At 40.3% G+C, this 21,094-nt stretch overlaps 1 protein-coding gene across 7 annotated transcripts in view; it reads right to left on the bottom strand.

Moving 5' to 3' along the window:
- Nucleotides 1-18,454, bottom strand: part of ENAH (ENAH actin regulator) — a 121,981-nt gene extending 103,527 nt beyond the window's left edge. For 3 of the 7 annotated variants that reach the window (XM_037510365.2, XM_037510364.2, XM_037510366.2), the window contains exon 1: nt 17,864-18,145. In XM_037510365.2, the coding sequence (XP_037366262.1) occupies nt 17,864-17,910 (47 nt within the window). In that variant the 5' untranslated portion in view covers nt 17,911-18,145. Of the gene's footprint in view, nt 1-17,863; nt 18,154-18,227 lie in introns of those variants that run through there. The other 4 variants (XM_037510360.2, XM_037510359.2, XM_037510361.2 and 1 more) reach the window with 4 other exon arrangements.
- Between the last annotated feature and the right edge of the window lie 2,640 nt (nt 18,455-21,094).

Here is a 21,094-nt window from a genome sequence, read left to right as displayed (position 1 = left end):
TGTGTTATTATGGATAGAAAATGAAATTTGAGAAAGCAACATTGAAAAGTGAAACAAAAAAGCAAGGTCTCTGGAATTATGCAGGACTTTGATTTAAACTTCAGCTGTCATTTAACAACCATGTGAATTTAGCCAAGTCATTTAAGCATTCTAAGTCTTTGCTTCCTCCATAGTCAAAAAGCAATGACACCAATCTCATGGTTTATTTCAGTCCATTATATGACATCATTCACATGAAGCACATAACACAGTTGCCTGGCATGTCTTTACTTTTTTTTTTAAGATTTATTTATTTATACAAGCACGGTGGGGGGGGGGTGTTAGTATAGGCCAGAGGCGTGGGAGGGTGAGAGGATTCACCAGAGACAGAGCGGGGAGCAGAACAGGCAGATGGACCAAAGACACTGCTGAGGGGAGCAGAGGGAAAGACAGGAGAGGTCTCCTGTGCCATGTAGGGTTCTCCCTGGCCCGCCAGGCATCGAACCCGCGCTACAGAGGCTGTGGACAGCTTCACAGCACTGCACTCAACCCACTGCGCCACCAGGGAGGCCCTGCCTGGCATATCTTTAAATGGGCAAGAAAAAATAGCTATTTATTTACTTATTTTAACTAAGTGGAGAATATTAAAGTTGTCTTATGAAATTGTGCCCAGTGTCACAAAAATTATTCAAAAGTAACCTCAGAGATAGCAGGCATTAATTTACTGGATTTTCAGGTACTGGGCCTCTGGAACAGTGAGCAAATTTATCATATTTTTGGGACACAAAAGTTCATCTTGCAAAATATCTTTAGGAACAATGAGTAAAGTTCATTTTGAATACTTGCATTGAACTAACAATGAGAAACACTAATTTCTTTCTTTTTTTTAAAGATTTATTTATGCATACAAGAACTGGAGTATAGACCAGAAGTGCGGCAGGTGAGAGAACTCACCAGAGTGGGGAACAGAACAGGCATATTGACTGAAATACACTGCTGAGGGGAGCAGCAGGAGAGATAGGAGAGGTGTGTTGTACAACGTGGGTATCTCCCTAGCTGGCCAGGGATCAAACTAGTACGGTTAGCTACACAGTGCTATGCTTAGTCCCTTGTGCCACCAGGGAGGCCTCAGAAACAATAATTTCTTTGGAAGTTTCTTTTTAATTGTTTTACTTATACTAAAACTCAAAAGCCATTTTTTTTCATCTTTAGTATCCCCTAACTGACAAATAGGCTTTTATTTTCAGCATAGATTTTTATTCTGATACAATGTTTGTAAATTGTGGGTGACCAGCCTAATTTTTAAGTAATCTAATAGATGTCTTTTGTAATTAAAAAAAAAAAAAAAAAGTAGGAAATAGCACATGTCACCTATTTCATTTAAACATCTGGCTTCCTTGGTGGAGCAAGTGGTTAAGTCTCAGCACTATGAAGCTACAGACAGATCCCTTGCCAGGGAGCTGACCCACATGATGCAGCAGACCTCTCTGTCTTGCCCACTACTCCCCTCACCAGTGTATTTCAGTAGATCCGCCCGTTCTGTTCCCCACTCTGTCTCTGGTGAATCTTCTCATCCCCTGTACCTCTGGCCTACACCCCAGCTCTTGTATGCATAAATAAATAAAAATAAATTTTTAAACATAAAACATCCAAAATTTTAAAACTAATGAAAGTTTTACAGTAGTTCCTGACAGTATAGAATCAGTCATTCTCAATTAGATGACTTTCCCCCCATGCAGCACGTGGCAATGTCTAGAGTTTAGTTTCTTATTAAGAAGTTATTGAAGTCCCTGATTGTACATAGTGTGTTACAAAATGCTCAGGGAAATGTGCCATGAATAAAAGGAGCATAAGATTCATTTTTTGAAGGAAAACAAGTCTAGAGAACCAAAATAAGCTTGGATAATCAACAAATACTATGAGTTCAACAAGGGAGAGGCATGACCTAGAGTGATCACTAAAGAGATAAACTAGAAGAGGAAATTGAAACAAGAGTGAGACTGACTAAGCACAGAAAAGATAACTTTCCAGAAGACAGAGTAAAAACAATGAGACCAAAATTCCATCAGTACTTTTGGAATACAATGAACATTCTGAAATGAATTCAAGTGAGGAGTTCTGAAAGGTGTGGTTGTATGTTCTGACCACCCTAAGTGCCAGGTAGAAACATTACTTCTGTGAGTCACAAGTGCAGGGAAGGCTTTTTAGGAGAAAATTTGGGACGAATAGTGACCAAGTATTTACCAAGCAATATGAAAGGAAGGTAGAGTAAGAGATCTGAGGTAGCTGTTGGAGGAAAAGGGGTACTTTCTCTTAGTGAGGCAAATCAAAGACCTACAGTTCAGAGTCTGCTTTTTAAAGGTTCATCTAGGGCCTCCCTGGTGGCGCAGCAGTTGAGCGCTGGGTTGCGAAGCTGCCCGCGGCCTTTGCAGCGCCGGTTCGATCCCTGGCTGCTCCCCAGCCACCGGAGGAGGGTCCCACATGGCACGCAGACCTCTCCTGCCGCCTGCTGCTCCCCTCAGCAATGTACTTCGTCAGTCTGCCTGTTCTGCTCCCCGCTCTGGCTCTGGTGAGTTCTCTCACCCTCCCACACTTCTGACTGTACCCAGTGCTTGTATAAATAAATAAATAAATAAATCTTTTAAAAAAAAAGGTTCATATTAACAAACTTTAAAATATAGGTACTTCAAAATTTCAACTGACTCCTTGCTTTTAGAATGTCTCAAAACAGAAAAGAAATTTTTCATGTTAAAACTTTAAAAAAATTCAAGAAATTGAACTCCATTTTTAAAAAACGTTATGGTACAACATAAAGAAAATAATAATTAGAACACACCAAATCCATAAATTCTCTAAATGTATTATGGTAAATGGCAAAACAAAGCAATGGACTGAAAATCCCATTTTGCAGAAATAGAAATTGAGATTTGGGACAGCCAAGATCTTGGAGTCAGTAAGTAGCACAATGGCTTTGAAGCCATCCTACTAAACCTGACAATCTCCTCCAAAAAAATATAAAAAAAAACTTAAAAACCTGCTTATCCAGATGAATATAAAAAGATGACATTTTGAAGGGTTTCCCTTAAGAATGTTTTGAATGTAGAACAAAATACCAACCTAAAACAGTAGAAAACACAACACTGGCAATCTGCCGTTACTAAAAGGAACACATACGAGAGAACTTTTTAAAATATTAACAGATGACATTTTTAGAAGGTAATCAAACAAAAGTATATGACCGGTCTCTAACCTCATTATACCGTGTTTCACAGCTCTTGAAAATTGATTAGTGCCTCCTCTCCCATGAAAATATAGAAGTAAGAAATGGGGTCATGTTTATGCATATCTTCACCTTTTTTTATGTTGTTTTTGATGATTTATCTTATTGGGTCATTTTACTAACTTTGGAATCACAAAGCAAGAAGAATCCTGCAGGAAGTAAACCATGATTAGGAGAAGTTTGGGCTAAATTCTAAGAGCAATGGGGAGCCACATAAGAGTTTTAGACATGAGGGTAAACTGACCAAATCTGAATTTTGAAAAGTTCTTTCTGACCACTGCATAGATAACAGATTGCATGGGATAACAGACCAATGCAATAAATTAGAGAATCCAGAACACATAATGTAAATATAAATATGAACATAAATATAAATTATAGAAATATAGGACAAAATAGGTTCAGAGGTCTTGATATGATTGGCTGCCAGGTTCCACAGTTGCCAGGTTGCCTTGGGAAGCAAAAATAATAAAAACACAAAAATATCCACTAATGAACTTAACCATTTCCAAAATCAGTCCCTATCAAACATCCCTCCCAAAGTAGCATTAGCCTGTCCAGCCAGTCCATTTCATCTTTGCTCTGTCACTCTCTCAATGATTAACAGATATTTCAAATACAAAGCACACCATGCAAATCAGGTATAAAGTGGAAGAGCAAATCTTCCAAAAGATGCAGGTCTTTATGAAGTCACTGGGAATGATGAGAACTGTTTCCAAACACTGGCAAAGCCACTGGCAAAAAATGAAGATTTGAGATGGACACTGATGAGAAAGGAACATGAGGAAACTTAACAGAGTGCTATTCTCTGTATCCTGAAGTGTTTGGTGTGCTACACAGGTGTGTGTACATAGTAAAAATTTATCAAGCCGTACACTTAGCTGTGTGTAAATTATACCTTGTGGGGGTGGGGAGTACCACACCGTGTTCCTCCTTCTGAGAGTTACAGAATGAGAAGCCTAGAAATCCTATGGCTTGCTTGCTACCAGTGTGAGAAAGAAATGGACACTAAAGATGGCCAGCATACCAGGGGTAGACATGCCTGAGCTACCCAATGCATGTGCCTGGAGTCCACTCTCCCTCTGGACTTCTAATGATATTACTTAATGTTTAAGTATTTTAAGCCTATTTCTTGTAGCTCAAAGCATTTTAACAGATATAATCAGTTAATAATTGAAGGAAACCTGTAACAGATGAAATAATACGAGGTCTAAAGAAAATAATCTGAAAATCCAAATAAAGCCCCTGCCTGGAAAAAATTGCTTTCTCTACAATCATACTAGAAAGTCTATCATAACATCAAGGCTATAGCTTCAACTTATCTTGCAATTTTTAAAGAAAAATTATGCAAAAAAAATACCCAACACTTGATTCACTTTTTCTATTCTAAGACTTTAACACATAGTTGCAACAATTATAACATGAATGTTTTCACAATTTTGTTTCATTTTTCAAGATTAAAGCCAAATAAAGTCTTTTTTCCCCCAACTCCGCTATCTCTGAAATGTTGCTCCCATTCAAGGGGAATTCAGTGTACATGGCCTTGCTTTTGTACCAATTATTTTCAGAAAATAAAGAAGAGTTATATGATAAAATCATAAAGAATACTAAATTATTCACTCACACGCCAACATTTAGAGAATTCAAATATACCTCTCAGTCTATAAAAGTTAACCATTACAAAGAGGCTAGCCTAGGGTGTACTGGTTAAACATGTGGGCTCTGAAACCAGACTGCCTGGGATAGAGCCCCAATTCTATTTACTAGTGGGTAATCCCGGGCAAGTCACTTAATCCTATATGACTCATTTCCTCATCTATAAAATGGAGATAACAGTTCCTACTTTATAAGTTTAGACAAGCATTAATGGTTAATGTGTAAAGTATTTAAGGTATAAGTATTCCAATAGCTGTTACTGTATTTCAAAATCTAAGAAAACTAGTACTATAAATGCCAACTCTGGAACTAATTAGCAAGGAAAAATTCTTTTAAGATCACAAACTTTTTGTTTAAACATAAGTTCATGCTTTATTGTTTTTTACATTTTTAAAAGGACAGGTTTATTAGGAAAAGGAGAAAAAGAGAGGCACCTGAGTAGTCACAGATAGAGAGCTGTGTACATATATTTTAAATAAAGACAAAGAAAAATGAGAACAGGTACAGTAAAAATGAACATTTAGTTTAATTTCTAAATATACCAGAACTTTACCTTATCAAACCTACTAAAAAGAAACTGGTATGTTCATTCACTTTACTAAATACGAAATTATAAATCTATATAGAGAGGATAAAAGGATGGAAAACTCAGTATTACCAGAGGTATTATCCCCTACCCATTAATTTACCACAATTTCAATTAAAACTCCAATAAGTCTGCAGTGTAATTTATCTCATTTTTATTTGTTTTAATTGATGAAATCCTAAAATTATCCTTAAAGAACATATTTAATGGAGTTAAGGCCATCTAATAAATCTATATAAAAAGCTTTGAAAATAAGAAAAAGAATAGTAGCTCCCCTTATTTAATGTTGTATTATAAAGTTAGAGAAATTAAGATAGTGAGGTACTACTACAGAATTGGATATTTAATGAGTCAAATGGAACTAAGTATTTATGGTAATTCAGAAAACCTAACAAAGGTGATATTTTAAATCAGTGGGAAAAGATGGACAATTCAACAAATGATGTTGACAAATGACAAAATATTTAATACCCTACACCAAAATAAATTTCAGGTGATTTAAATCAAGATAAATGAAACCATAAAAGTAACAGAAGAAAATGAAGGTGAACGCAAACATAATTTTATCTTGGGGAAGGCATAACACGAAAGGTGGAAACTATAAAGGTAAAGACAGATTTGACATGAAATTTTAACACTTCTACACCAAAAATAAACAAAATTAAAACAAGTCACAAATTTAGAACATACATGTGTAAACAGATTTTATACCACAGCCCCCAAAGAATCACACCTTGAGGGTCACCCCCGGTGGTGCAGTGGTTGAGCGATGGGCTGCAAAGCTGCCCGCTAGCCTCTGCAGTGCCGGTTTGATCCCTGGTCGGTTCAATCCCCAGCCACCGGCAACGATCCCACATGGCGCGCAGACCTCTCCTGCCGCGCCCGCTGCTCCCCTCAGCAGTGTACTTCGTCAGTCTGTCTGTTCTGTTCCCCGCTCTGGTTCTGGTGCATTCTCTCACCCTCCTGCACTCCTGACTGTACCCAGTGCTCGTAAAAATAAATCTTTTAAAAAGAAAAAAAAAGAATCACACCTTGATAGCCCTCCACAGTGACTCTAGGTTTCACTAAGTGACTTGCTTTTGGCAAGATGACATAAGGAAACAGGATGCAGGCAGAGGTTTGGTAAGAGCTTTCAGATGGGGCATCATCTGAATAGCACTTAGTGCTATTACTAAGTGGCAGACACACCACATGAAGGAGGCTAACAAATGAAACATCTGAGTGATGTTGCATTTGAGACATCACTCAGGTGTTTCATTTGAGACATCACTCAGATATCTGAGACCCACACAAGAACTGCCCTCATATATATTTATTTATATGAAGTTACTCATATATATTTATTTATCTCACATTAGATAATTGGCACAAAAGGTCTGCCCTATAAAGGATTACTTATTAGAGATATTATAAATCATTACAAGAAAAACTGAACATCTGACTGTATAAACAGACAAAGCACATGAACAGATAATTCACACAAAAACAGAGAGGTCAAAAAAATACAATGTTCAACTCTATTATTAATAAAAGAAATTACAAATTAAAAAATAAGGTAACACCTAGAAGACTGGAAAAGATTTAAAAAGGTGGTTGATGCCAACTTGGTCAGATGATCAGAAAATGGGGAAACCATACTCAGCTACAGCTGTTAATTTGGTAATATATATGAAAAAACAATAAAACAGGGGTCTCCCTGGTGGAACAGAATGTTAAAGACAGTGCTATCAAGCAATCACAGGCCACTGCAGTATGAGCTCGATCCCAGGCAGCCAGGAAGCAGCCCACATGGCACAGCAGATCTGTCCTGTCTTGCCCACTGCTCCCCTCAGCAGTGTGTTTTGGTAGATCTGCCTGTTCTGCTCCCCACTCTCTATGGTGAATCCTCTCAACTGGCCCTCCCCACATCTCTAGCCTGGAGGAAGGGAGGGAAGGGGGGGAGGAGGAAAGAGAAAAGAGGAAAAAAATGATAAAACGATAAAACATCCTTTGGTGTGGACATTTTATTTCATTTATTATTCACTCAAATGCTCATTGTGTACTAACAAAGGCTTGAGCTGAGATCAAAGAATATACCCATCAGACAAGACCTAACAACTTTGCTTTTATTATGAATTTGGGTCATATTCTGAGAGCATGAATGTGCCATTGAAGAGTTTAGCAGGGGAATAACAGTATCTGATTCTCACTTTAAGATCTAATTAATGCATGGAGAATCAGGGACAAAAATGGAAATGAGAGGACACTAATTGTTCAGGTGAGAGTAACAGGGGCCTAGACTGAGTAGCGTGACATGAAAAAAAACAAATAGAGGTAGACTTGAAGAAACTGATGCTAGTGAAAAAAAGAAGGAAAGAAATACTACTCCTTGATTTTGCTTCCAGGAATTTCTCCTAATATATTCAAAGATGTTCACAGCAGTGTATTTTACAGTAACAAAAATAACAGAAAAAATCTAAAAAAGTCCAATCCTTAGAGATCAATAAAGTAGATTAAGGTCATCTAAAACTTAGTAAAAATACTATGCAGTCTCTTAAATTCTACACATCTGTACTTAGTGAAAAGAATTATGTATCAAGGGGGCACTTACAAAACATGTAGTATAATTTCACTTTTAAATGTATGATCTCACTTTTAAAACATATTCATACATACACGAGTGCATTTATGGCTCCATATATGCATTATAAAAAGTCTAGAGGGCCTCCCCGGTGGCGCAGCGGTTGAGCGCTGGGTTGCGAAGCTGCCTGCGGACTTTGCGGCGCCGGTTCGATCCCCGGCTGCTCCCCGGCCACTGGAGGAGGGTCCCACATGGCGCGCAGACCTCTCCTGCCGCCCGCTGCTCCCCTCAGCAGTGTACTTCGATCCTTCTGCCTGCTCTGCTCCCCGCTCTGGCTCTGGTGAATTCTCTCACCCTCCCGCGCTTCTGACTGTACCCAATGCATGTACAAAACAAACAAATGAATACATAAATAAATAAATAAAAATACATGCCTCTCTTAAAAAAAAAAAAAAAGTCTAGAAAGTTTCAAAGTACAAAATCCTAGATGGTTTGAATTTGAATTACTAACATCTTTATATTTTTCATAACTTTCAAAATCTCTGCAAACCCTGCTTTATAATGTAAGTGGGGGAGGGAATTTTTGAAAGACTAACCATTTATTTGGGAAATACTAACTGGCTCATTTTTATTAAAACACTGCAAATATAAAGATTAGCGAGACAACAAAGAAATAAAAATAAGTTTTAAATGAACGCTTGTGATTCCTAAATCTTAAATGTTAAAAACTGAAGTTAAAATTCTGAAATATGAGATGAGAAATTTGAGAGGAATGGAAAGGATGTCTCAGGATTGCAGGACAGATCAAACACTCAAATATAACCATTATTTAATCATTCTAAAACCTGCACAGAAAAATCTCTTCCCTGTACTATATATATAAAACAAGCAATTTGGGCTCCCTTGAGATTTGACCTACAGAGCTATTCATTTTATTTCACTTATGTTCTGGGACTCTTTATGAAGCTTCTTCCCTACAAAGCTGACAGATATAACACAAATACCAAAAAGGAGAATGAGGTACCTCCAAAGCACAGTCAAAGGCAGTCATTTTGACTTCATGTCATCAAATATATAAGATACCAGACCAGATGTTCTAAAAGGTTTTCACCACTGGAGAAATAATCAGTTTGTTTAAAAATGTAATCAAAGTTATTTCATTTCACTATATTTTCTTTGGTATTTGAAATTATTATAAACAGAACCAAGAAAAATCACCATTCATAATAGTTTCCAGAAAATTCCAATAAATATGCTTCACCTATTTTATCAGTGACATTCATCCTTACTTATAACAAGCTACCAGAAAAATGACCTTAGCATGAAGACAGGTCTCAAAATTTGTTCAGTCTCTCAAGTACACCACTATCAATGTTTCCATTTCAACCTTCCCACATGCCTAGTTCCCTACAGAAAAAGTCCAGTGATTCTGTCATTAGTCTCTACTCTTTAAAAAACATGAAGATGTTGATTTAAAATATTAATGCAAAATAACAAAAATATCAAAACAATGTAAAGCAAATAAGACACCCCCCCCCCGTTATTATCCTAGTGAAAATAATACAAGAATGGGAACATGAAGGTTGAGATTTAATTCACATACCATCAAATCCACCATTTCAAAGTATAAAATTCACTGTTTCAAGTATACTCAGAGTTGTGCATCACCATTGTTTAATTCCAGATCATTTTTATCACCACAAAAAGAAATCCTAAACATACCCATAGTAACAGCCACCTCCCATTCCTCTCTCAGCGTTCCCTGGCAACCAGTAGCGACTTTTTGTTTCAGTAGATGTGCGTATTCACCACATTTCATATCAATGGAATGAGACAATATATGGCGTTTGTGTCTGGTTTCTTCACTTAGCATAATGTTTCCATCCAAGTTGTGACATGTATCATTATCTCACTCCTTTTGATGGTCAAATAGTATTCCATCACCTGGCTGTACTACAACTGATCAACCATTCCTTTGCTTACAGACATTTGGGCTCTTTCCACTCTTTGGCAATTATAAATAATGCTACTATGAACAACTGTGTACATAGTACAAGTTTTTGCGTGGACATGTGTTTTCGTTTCCCTTGGGTCTATACCTAGTAGTGAACTGACAGGTCATATAAAACTAAGTTTAACTTCTTAGGAAACTGCAAAACTGTTTTCTAAAGCAGCTGTACCATTTTACATCGTTTTTCACATTCTTAACAAAAACTTGAGATATCAGACTTTCACAGAATCAGGAATTCATAGAAGCAACCCATTTTATGTGCCAATTGTCATGCCATGTTTCTTTTTTTTTTTTAATTTTTTTTAATAGAGGCATGTTTTATTTATTTATTTGTTTGTTTGTTTCTTTGTTTGTTTATACATGCACTGGGTACAGTCAGAAGTGCGGGAGGGTGAGAGAATTCACCAGAGCCAGAGCGGGGAGCAGAGCAGGCAGAAGGACCGAAGTACACTGCTGAGGGGAGCAGCGGGCGGCAGGAGAGGTCTGCGCACCATGTGGGACCCTCCTCCGGTGGCCGGGGAGCAGCCAGGAATCGAACCAGCACCGCAGAGGCTCCGGGCAGCTTCACAACCCAGCGCTCAACCGCTGCGCCACCGGGGAGGCCCTGTCATGCCATGTTTTCTGTAACTTTTTATTTAATTTCCCAAGTCTTTAACGTAAAAATTATCGCCATTTAACAGAAGTAATTCAAATCTCAAAAAATGCTTGCAGTCTACCCAAAAAACAGAATGTCAAAACAGAATTCAAATTCAGGATGACTTCAAAACCTGTACTCTTTACTCTCAACACTATGCAACCACAAGACTCAGATAGGTGCATACTGCTTGATGCCAACAGGAAAAGTGATGTGACAATGAAATTATTAGAATGGTAATATAACAGAAGATTCCCGATGTCCAGAAGTTTCTCAAAAATATAAGTACTCCCTCGAAAGATCAGCCCCCTCATTTATTTTCTTTAGCAAATGATTTCTATGTGCAGAGTTGCTTAAAACCTATCTATAAATCGAGCATCCCCAGTGGCGCAGCAGTTGAGCGCTGGGTTGTGAGGCTGCCCACAGCCTCTGCAGCACCAGTTCAATCTCCAGCCATCGGGTGAGGGTCCCACATGGCACGCAGACTTCTCCTGCCACGCCCGCTGCGCTCCCCTCAGCAGTGTACTTAACTCCTTATGCCTGTTCTGTTCCCTGCTCTGGCTCTGGTGAATTCTCTCACCCTCCCGCACTTCTGACTGTACCCAGTGCTTGTATAAACAAATAAACAAATCTTTAAAAAAAAAAAAAAAATCTATAAATCACCTAAGCAGTAGACAAAGTAGCTTCTCCAACTGAATTTGTATGTATTGACCACAAAATCTGGATTATTTTCTACTATGAGCTAAACTGTGGGCCCCCCCACAAAAAACCACTGATGTTGAAGCCCTACCTCCCTGTCACCCACCAATGTGACACATTTGGAGACAAGTTTTTAGAAGAGAATTAAGGTTAAATGAGGTCACATGAGTGGCACCTAATCTGATTGGATTGGGTCATCTTGTAAGAGAAAGAGAGAACCATGTGTCTCTGTGTCTCTTTGTCTCTCTCCCCATCCCATGTGAGGACATACCAAGAAAGAAGACAAGATGACAGGCTGCAAGCCAGTAAAGAAAGCCCTACCAGAACCCAACTACATAATGGTGCCCTGACATTGGACTTCCAGACTCCAGAACTTCAAGAATATACATTTCTGGGGCTCCCTGGTGGCACAAAGGGTTAAACACAACACTAGGAAGCTATCCGCAGCCTCTGCAGCAGGAGTTCAATTCCTGGCTGGCCAGGGAGCTACCCATGTGGTGCAGCAGACTTCTCCTGTCTTGCCCTCAGCAGTGTATTTTAGTGAATTTGCCTATTCTGTTGCCCACTCTGTCTCTGGTGAATCCTCTTACCTCCCCCACCTCTGGCCTGTACCTCAGTTCTTGTAGGCATAAATAAATAAATCTTAAAAATATATATATATAAATTTCTGTAGTGTGGGCCACCCAGTCTATGGTATTTCGCTATAGGTAGCCCAAGCGGACTGATATATCTATCTCCCCTTCTGAATATCATGAAGTATCCAATTATTGATGCTTTAGAATTAAAACAAAGCAGGCCTTAAATAGAGTAGAAATAAGCCAAACCAACAGAGATACATATGCTTGTTGCTCAAAAAATATTTACAAGTCCCATGATCAAGGAGATTGAAAACAGAATGATGGTCCCTCTATTAATTCAGAATTTAGTGAAAAACTCAAGCAATACAGTATCTTCCAAAAGGTTATAGAGCTAGACAAACAAGTTTGGCTCTTCATGACTGCTTCTGAACTTTGTGTTTTAGAACTCTGTAAATATGAAAACTGCAAAACACTGTTTAAAAAAAAAAACAGAACAAGATACAAAGAGATGAAAAAATACTGCATGTTCATGGATGGAGAGAATTAATATAGCCAAAATGGCTATCCTACCAAAAGCAATATACAGATTCAATGCAATACCTATCAAAAATTCCTATCAATAACATTTTTCATGGAATTAGAACCAAAAAAAAACCCCTGAAATTTACATGAAGCCACAAAAGGACTCCAACTAGCTAAAGCAATTTTGAGAATTAAAAAAAAAAGTGGAGGCGACCTGCTACCCAATTTTAAACTATATTACAAGAAAACAATAATTGAAATGGTATGGTACTAAATTAAAAATAAATACACAGATAAAAGGTACGACATCAAGAGCCCAGAAATAAATGCACACAACATCAATATCTAACTTATGACAAAGGAGACTATACAATAGAGAAATCTCTTCAACAAATGGCATTGAAAAAACCAGACAGTGACATGTAAAAAGTATGAAACTGGGCCACTCCCTAGCTCTGTACACAAAAATAAATTCAAAATTTATTAGGGACTTTTATGTAAGACCTGACATCATTAAATATGTGTGTGTGTGCTTGCACACGTGCACACACACTATGTATGTATGTATGTATAACATGTCTTTGGGAACTTGACCCCAAAAGCAAGGGAAATGAAGCAAATAAAAACAATTGGAACTACACTATTAAAAGATTTTTGTAGAGTGAAAGAAATTATCAGCAGACTAAAAAGAAAGCTTACTGAATGTAAAATATTTGCATATCACATATCCAATAAAGGCATACAAAGAAGTCATGCAATTTATCAAATAAAACCCAATTAAAAATGGGCAGAAGATCTGATTAGACACTTTTCCAAAGAGGACATAGAGATGGCCAACAGATATATGGGGGAAAAAAATGTTTAGCATCACTTAGGGAAATGCAAATTAAAACCACAGTAAGATACCAAAGACTGTTTTATAACAAGTATCTGGTTTACATCAAAAAGACTGTTAACAACAAGTGTCAGGGAGGATGTAGAGAAAGAAGAACACTTCCTTACACACTGTTGGTAAAAATGTAAATTGGAGGTACATCCATTTCAGAAAGTTGTATGGATTGCCCTCAAAAAAACCTAAAAATAAAATCATATGACCCAGCAATCACTTTCTGGGTATATAACAAAGAATATGAAATCATCAACTTCAAGAGTTACATGCACCACAAGGGTGGGTTTGATGGATAATGGACACTAGTGGGTATTTTGTCCTGTTTTTAAAATAAACTCTATACCTATCCCTGTGGATTTTGTGTTTGAATTAAATAACTTTATTAACATTTACTATGTCAAACACTATTATTATACCCATTGCAGTTGACAGAACATTGCAGGTGCTCCAAAGATAAGTGTTGTTAGTGAATATAATTCTGGAAAACAACCCAAAGTCAAAAATCCATATGAGCACGTATTGTTTACCAAATATTTTGCTGGTGCCATGAAAATTAAAATGTAGTCCCTGCCTTCAAGGAGTTTCAAAGACAGATAGATCCAGATAATACTAAAACAATGCAATAAACACAATAGTAAAAAATTTGCAGAGGGCACAGGGACACACAGGAATAGCTGGGAGGTAAATAAATAAAGTACTACTTTCCAAGTTTGCTTTCTATTCCAGCAAACTCTATAAATCCTTGTGTGGATCCACTGAGATGAAACCTCAGTTCAGATTCTTTTTTAACTTTTCCTTTCATTCAATTCCAACATCAATTCAAAGACACAGGAGTTAAGGAGAAAACGGCAACTTTCAAGCTGTCACAAGAAGAATTTGAATATCATTCCCCCCCCACACACACACAATTATATAAAAAATGACAAACATTTTTCCAGGTCCTCTTTATCGAAGGGGTAAGGACAGGGTGTTTTATAAATTATACAATCACCTCAGATTTAAGTTGCATATGGGATAAGTAACCAAAGCTATCAGTTCTGTGTGTAATTTCTTCCATACTAGTCAAACGGAGCTTGCCAAGTTACAAGGTATTTAAAACTTCGGCTACTAGATAAACTTCAATGAATTTTCTCCATTAATCCACACTCTTATTCAAGATTAATCCACTTAGTAAGTACCTACAATGCAAAACACATGCTTAAGAACACTGCACTATAATATTCCAAAAAATGCAAATCTGGCTCCTGTGCCTAAAATAAATGTCTATGGGAAAGTCACACATCCCAGAGCTGCAAATACAAATCAAAACCCTTAAGAAAAGAGAAAGTACTATTTGTATCCTTTCATGGATATCTCACTTGACACTTGACACAACAATCCTGTGAAATAATATAATTATCTCTGTTTCTACCAGTTTGCTCAATTAACAAGTTAGCCTCATATAAAATGTGGCACGGCAGAGACTTGATTGTACCATGCTCTAAAGTGTAGATTAAACTTATTACCTAAAATGAAGGCTAAAAAGAATCATAAAAAAGTATTTCAAAGACTCTAAATATATACAATGGATGAAGCCCAGAAAGGTAAAGCAAATTACCCAAAAGTTTTATATAAAGCATAAAGCAAATTAGACTTAACTAGGCACTGAAACAAAATGAGTAATATAAACGTATATAACATTTTAAGTATACAAAGCACCTTCTCTTCCATTGTCATTTGCCCCTCACTTCCCCATAAAGAATTATCCCTATTTTACATATATTAAAATACAGAACAGCGGAATAATGTGACTAGCTCAATGTCATCCAGCTAGTATAAAATGCTTAGATAAATCTTCACAATCCTACTATGCCTTCTTACATGAAAATGTCAGTGAATGGAAACCTAGGCTAATATGGATCCAAGAACGTCAATCCAAAAACTTCTGAACTCCTCTTAGCCACTAGGCTATATGCAACTGTTTTAAATCAGACAAACTCCTCTTTCTATTAAAAAAATAAGAAAAAGAAAATCGTGAGCAAGTAACCACCAGTTTAAAAAAAAAGCAATCATTTAAAAGGCAAACACTATATCAATACTACATACATACTTAATAACAAATCATCTTTTACTTCTCGAACATTTCATAAAAGAAAAATAATAGAAATAAAAAGCTGAATGTTACACTAACCACTAACCCTTTTTGCTGTTTTCTATGAAATAGTTCCTCATTTTTTAAATTCTTATCTTTAAGCTAAGTATTAACAAAGTAATTCTATCTAGGGTTTTCTACATGTATAGAATGCCTATAAAATTGTTTCAGGAATAAGTGGTATTCAGTTCCCTTCTGCATAAGGATTATTACATTATATCACAGTGAGCACTCTATTTCTAAAATTAAAATCATCTGAGAGATCTTATCACAAATACTTAAACCATAACATATTCTTCATATCCTCTCTACTGATTTCTGATCAACCCATGCAATCCTATCTCTGGATGGCCTTTAAAACATCGTAACTACTCCTTAGCATAACTAAAAAAAGACTTAAGAGTATAACATTTATGTTCTATAATACTTGAAAGCATCATTGAGACTAAGTCAAATATTAATATAATCTGAAAAGCCCTCTTAAGCACCAAAATATCTCAAAGCTTTTTGCACAGGCTACTTAAACAGGCACCTAAGGAAATGTGTGTACATGAGTTAATCAAACCACCTACCAAATAATCCAGTGCCTTCCAAAGTGAAAAGCTGATCCTCTTTACTGCTCTTGAATTATTCAAAATTAGCCTACAAAGTATTACTGCAAACTGCTTGAATAAACTTTTCAGACCTGTGTACCATATAGTCTATATTTATGCTACTGGAAAGCATCAGTGTAATTCCCCCCTCTCTACACTTATTAACAGAATAGGAAAAAACTTCAAAAATTACAAACTTTTTATTAAAAAAGTAACTTACAAGTGAAGATACAGTTTATCTGTGCCAGACTGACAACTGCACATGAAAAAGATCAAACTTCACTGTATACCAAAACTTAACTTTTTTTCCATTCACAATCTCTATATCAGACAACCTTACAATCATTTTCCCTTAAAATAACCAATTCACTGTTTCTCAACATTTAACTTAATGTTGAGATAAATTAACCCAAAGTTTTAGAATAAAAATTGATAACTTCTGGTCTACAAGACCACTATTGTATGAACTCTTTAAAGAAATCAACAATATATAGTACAACAGCTGTAACACTACATGTTTTATTATAGTTCCTGAGTTTTCAAGGACATTAGTAACTTGATTTTAAAAAAATGCTCAAACGTATGACTTAAGTTTTTCAAGTCTCATTTTACAAATATTATGTTTGGGGGGGGGTGCATGCCACAATGACATCTTGAGCTGATCTATTACATTTGAAAATAACATTCGAAATCACTAAGGAAAAGGGGTCAATTAGAGACACAGCCTCATTAAACACAATGTTTAAGGCCATCATAATAAAGGTCTGTAATTTGGAGTCCGTGAAAAACAATTCAAATTCACAGTAAGCTCAAGTGAAAACCACACAGCTACAACACAAAATATTTTTTTAAATGACCAAGCGTTCAACTTTGATAGAAAAAATAACAATAAAGTTTAAAATGGAAACTGCTTGAGTTAAGAAAGAATTCCAATGACATGACATTTTCTTGCCAAAGCAAAGGAATTTGTCTATATCTTTCAAATCTCATTGTATTACATTATAAAGGTCTTGGCAACGGTTGGCCATTAATCTTTAACACAAAGGAGATTCAAATCCAAATGAACTGTAAGACTATCTCTTCCAGGAGACAGAAATGGGGTAATTTACTTTATCCACAATTGTTTAACCTAAAAGGAAGGCCTATAAGGATGATAACGCAGAATGGATCAGCCTTCAGTCTACCATGTCCCATTTCTCACGAAGTCTTGCGCCAATCCAAAAAGAGCAGGTTATGGACACAAAACAGGGCTGGAAAAAAATCTCCAATGAATGACAAACCACATCGCGGTTTATTCTCTTACACAATTGGAGAAATAAGAAAGAAAAATATCACACCATAGGTCTCATCGTATCGATTTTTAAAAATGTTTGACGACGTATGTTCAATTATTTGGGGTTGAAAAAATAATTTAGCTTCTGTCTTATTGATTACAGAGAAAAGGGGGAAAGCCGCTGCTGCAATGCAACACAGACTGCTACAGAGGAAGGAGAGAAAGGGTTTTCCAACACACCCCAAACAACTTACCTATCCCAGGTTTTCACTGCCCCCCACAACCTAACCCATTCTTTCCCTTCCCCCACCGTGAAATTCCACCTTTCTCAGCTCCCTCACCTACCACGAGCAGAGCACTTTATTACCCGCAGAGATTTCAGATCTCTCCAACTTTTCTTCCTTTTTTAATTAAACACGGGAGTTTCGTAATAAAAGTGCACGACGTCTTTACATATAGACGGAAAAAATACCTGTTTCCCAGCAACATGCACGCTTCGATTCTCGAACCCCTCCCCATCTCCCAGGTTTGGCTGGCAAAGGCTGGGGGGGAGGGAGCCGGGAGCAAATTAAATTTAGGAAGGGAAATCCAGGGCGTAAGAGGAGCATTTGAGGGAAAACGAGAGAACGTCGAAGCGAGACCCCCCGTGAGAGGGGTTGGGAAGGGCGACGAGAAAGAAAGAGAAATGAGGAGGGACAAAAGGGAGCCTGGGGAGAAAGAGACCGGAGCCCGGGGGAGACGCGCCGCGCCGGAGCGAGAAGGCGGGGTCCCCGGGAAGCGGGGTCGCGGCTCCCGCGGCACAATGGCCCGCCCGGCCCCCGCCCCGCGCCCCTCACCTCATGGTGCCGGCGGCGCCGAGGCTGCCCCAGAGCCGGCGGGCGCGGCGGGCGCCGGGCCGAGGGGGTCTCTCCTCCTGGGGCGGGGACGCGGCCCGGAGACGCGAGACAAGTGTCCGGCTCCTCCGTCGGCGCCGGGGGCTACACCATCGCGCGCACAAAGCCGGGCGCCGGCCGGAGCGCGAGGGCAGCGGGCGAGAGAAAGGCTGGGGAGGGGGCGGCGAGGCCGAGGCGCCGAGCGGGTCCCGCGGCGGCCGCAGCCCCCACCTCCTCCTCCTCCGCGCCGCCTCCGCCCGCGCCTCCGCAGCCGCCCTCGAGGGAGTCCGCGGGCCCGCGCGCCGCCGCCGCTCCCCAGGCCCGCGCCGCCGCCGCCCCGCGCAGCCCGCGCCGCCGCCGACGCCGTGTGCAAGCGGCAGCTGCAGCAGCCGCGGGAGGAGCGCCGGGCGCCGCGGGGCCGGGGGCGGGGCGCGCGGAGGAGCACGCAGGCGCCGCCTCCTCCCGCCTCTCCGGGCGAGGGGGCGGCGCGGGGGGAGGGGCGCGGGGGCCGGGCGCGCCTCCCGCCGCCGGCCGGGGCCCCCGCGGACTGCGGAGCGCGGGGCGGGGCGGGAGCGGCTCGGCGACGCCGGGTGACTGGAGGCTCTTTGTTGCCTCCCACCCCGCCCCCTCGGCCCCCTGGGCTCGGGGCCGCCCCCGCCCCCGCCCCGCCGCCCGCCGGGGCCTCCGCGACCCGGGCTGTCCTTGCCGGCGACCTCCTCCCGGCAGCGCCCCGCTCGCCCGCGGCTGGGGGAGCCCCCGGGCGTCCCCGCAGCCGGGGCGCGGAGACCGCCGGGGCGCGGGACCTACGGGCGCCGGCGTGGGGGGCCGGGAGGCGGCGGCCGCGAAGCGTGACTGGGCGCGGGGCCGGGCCGGGGACTCCGGGTCCGCCCGCGCCCGGCGCGCAGTGTCCTCGCGGCCGCCTCGGGACCGGCCCGCGAGTCGGTGGGCGCCGGGCGGGTGCCGCTGCCCGTGCCCCGCGGGCGGCCGCCCCGGCGCCCCCCCCGGGTTGGGGACGGGGGCGGGGTGCAGCGTGTAGACGTGAAATGGGGGCATCATTGTTCGCGTCCCGCCCTTCCCCCGAGAAGTCCCGGCGTGTGTACGGATAGCACGGCCGCGCGCGCACTGTGTACGGGAATGACCTCATCCCCCGGGACGCGTGCGACCCCGCGCGCCGCCGCCGAGTGCGAGGGGAGAAAGCTGGCGGCGAAATCGCTTTCATCGTCACTAGCAAAAAGGGAATTCCGGCCGTGGGGGGCGGGGAGAATGTGAGCTAATGATCGTTTTGAATTTTGTCATTCACAAGGCCTAAAATCATCTCCTTTTAAAGGTAGAGGTAAAACACTGACCAAGGAAACGCCTGTGCAGTCGATGAGGGCAGGGGGATGTCATCTAGGAAGTCAGAATCGATAGCTTGGGGGAGTTTTACGGTATCCAAAAGCAAATCCAGTAATCAAATAAAATTTTAAAACAGGACAAATTGTGAGCCTTTTGTAGTCCCGAGGAGGATGTATTTTCCATATGAAAGATGACTAGGATAGATGACCTTGTTCTTACTGCTGCAGGATCTAATCCAAAATGGAGGACCTATCATGACTCCAGTAATCTATTCCAAAGTTTGGTGCAAATGTCGATTGGGATCATTTGTACTTCCAAAGAAAAGTGAACAAGTTATGGTTATACTTGGTCAATGCCTGACTTGACTGTGATAGAACTGTGTGGCCCAGTTCTAACTATAAAAAAACTCCCTGGTTTTAGAGCTCAACACCAGCCTTTTTTGTTTCTGGAACCTGCAACCTCAAACCAACAGCCCTATGAGAAGCAGTGACCTGAAGCAATGGCACTGCACCAGGGTGGCCTCAGGTAGGGAAAAGCACAGTGCCTCTGCTTAAACGTGATGTACTTGAATACTAATATCCACCCACATATCTAATTGCAGCTTACCATCACATTTTATTCAAGGATCTCCAAGCTCTGGAAAGAAAACACCCTTGCCAGTCAAATGTCCTTGTTGCCATATTACGAGAAGAGACAGGGCCTTCCTGGTGGCACAAAGGGTTAAGTCTCAGCACTATGAAGCTATCACCAGTCAGTGCAATAGGAGTTAGATCCCTGGCCAGGGAGCTAACCCACCTGGCAGCAGACATCTCCTGTGCCTGCTGCTCCCCTAGCAGTGTATTTCAATCTACCTGTTCTGCTCCCCACTCTGTCTCTGGTGAATCCTCTCACACACACCCCACCTCTGGCCTACACCCCAGCTCCTGTATGCATAAATAAATAAATCTTTAAAAAAAAAAAAAGAGAGAGACAACTATAAAATTCAAGCACTGGATGAATTAATGTAGTAGGTACAATTAAAAAATCATCGCTATTGACTATGAGGTTCATTGTCTTAACATCAATACTCGCTGTAATTTATGTAACTAAAACACATGCACCTAAAATATTATTCTCCAAATTAACTGAAGAACATTTGCTCTGGAGGCTTTTTTCTTGGAAAAATAATAATAAGACATATTGAATCATCCTGAAAAAGAATTAATAAGACATATTCAACCACAAAGAAATCACACCAATTTGCCTTAGTCCATTCATAGGAATACAGTAAATCCAACAGAGCTTATGTTTCAGGGAAAACTCTTACAAAGGGCCAAAGGGGGTGGAGACTTTATTTTAATGACTCAAACTATCTCTTGCCAGAGACAAGAAGCAAGGATAAAAATTCCTTACAGATGACTCCATAACCTACTTCTCATCTGTGCAAGTTAATCCATCTTGCACTAAATAAGTGATATATCACATCATCTTTATCCTAACAGCAAATGTTTCAATGG

Source organism: Talpa occidentalis, unplaced genomic scaffold (genome assembly GCF_014898055.3).
Source record: "Talpa occidentalis isolate TD23 unplaced genomic scaffold, MPIMG_talOcc4v2.1 talOcc4.14, whole genome shotgun sequence".
NCBI lineage: Eukaryota > Metazoa > Chordata > Mammalia > Eulipotyphla > Talpidae > Talpa > Talpa occidentalis.
This window is presented reverse-complemented; position numbering and strand designations above follow the sequence as displayed.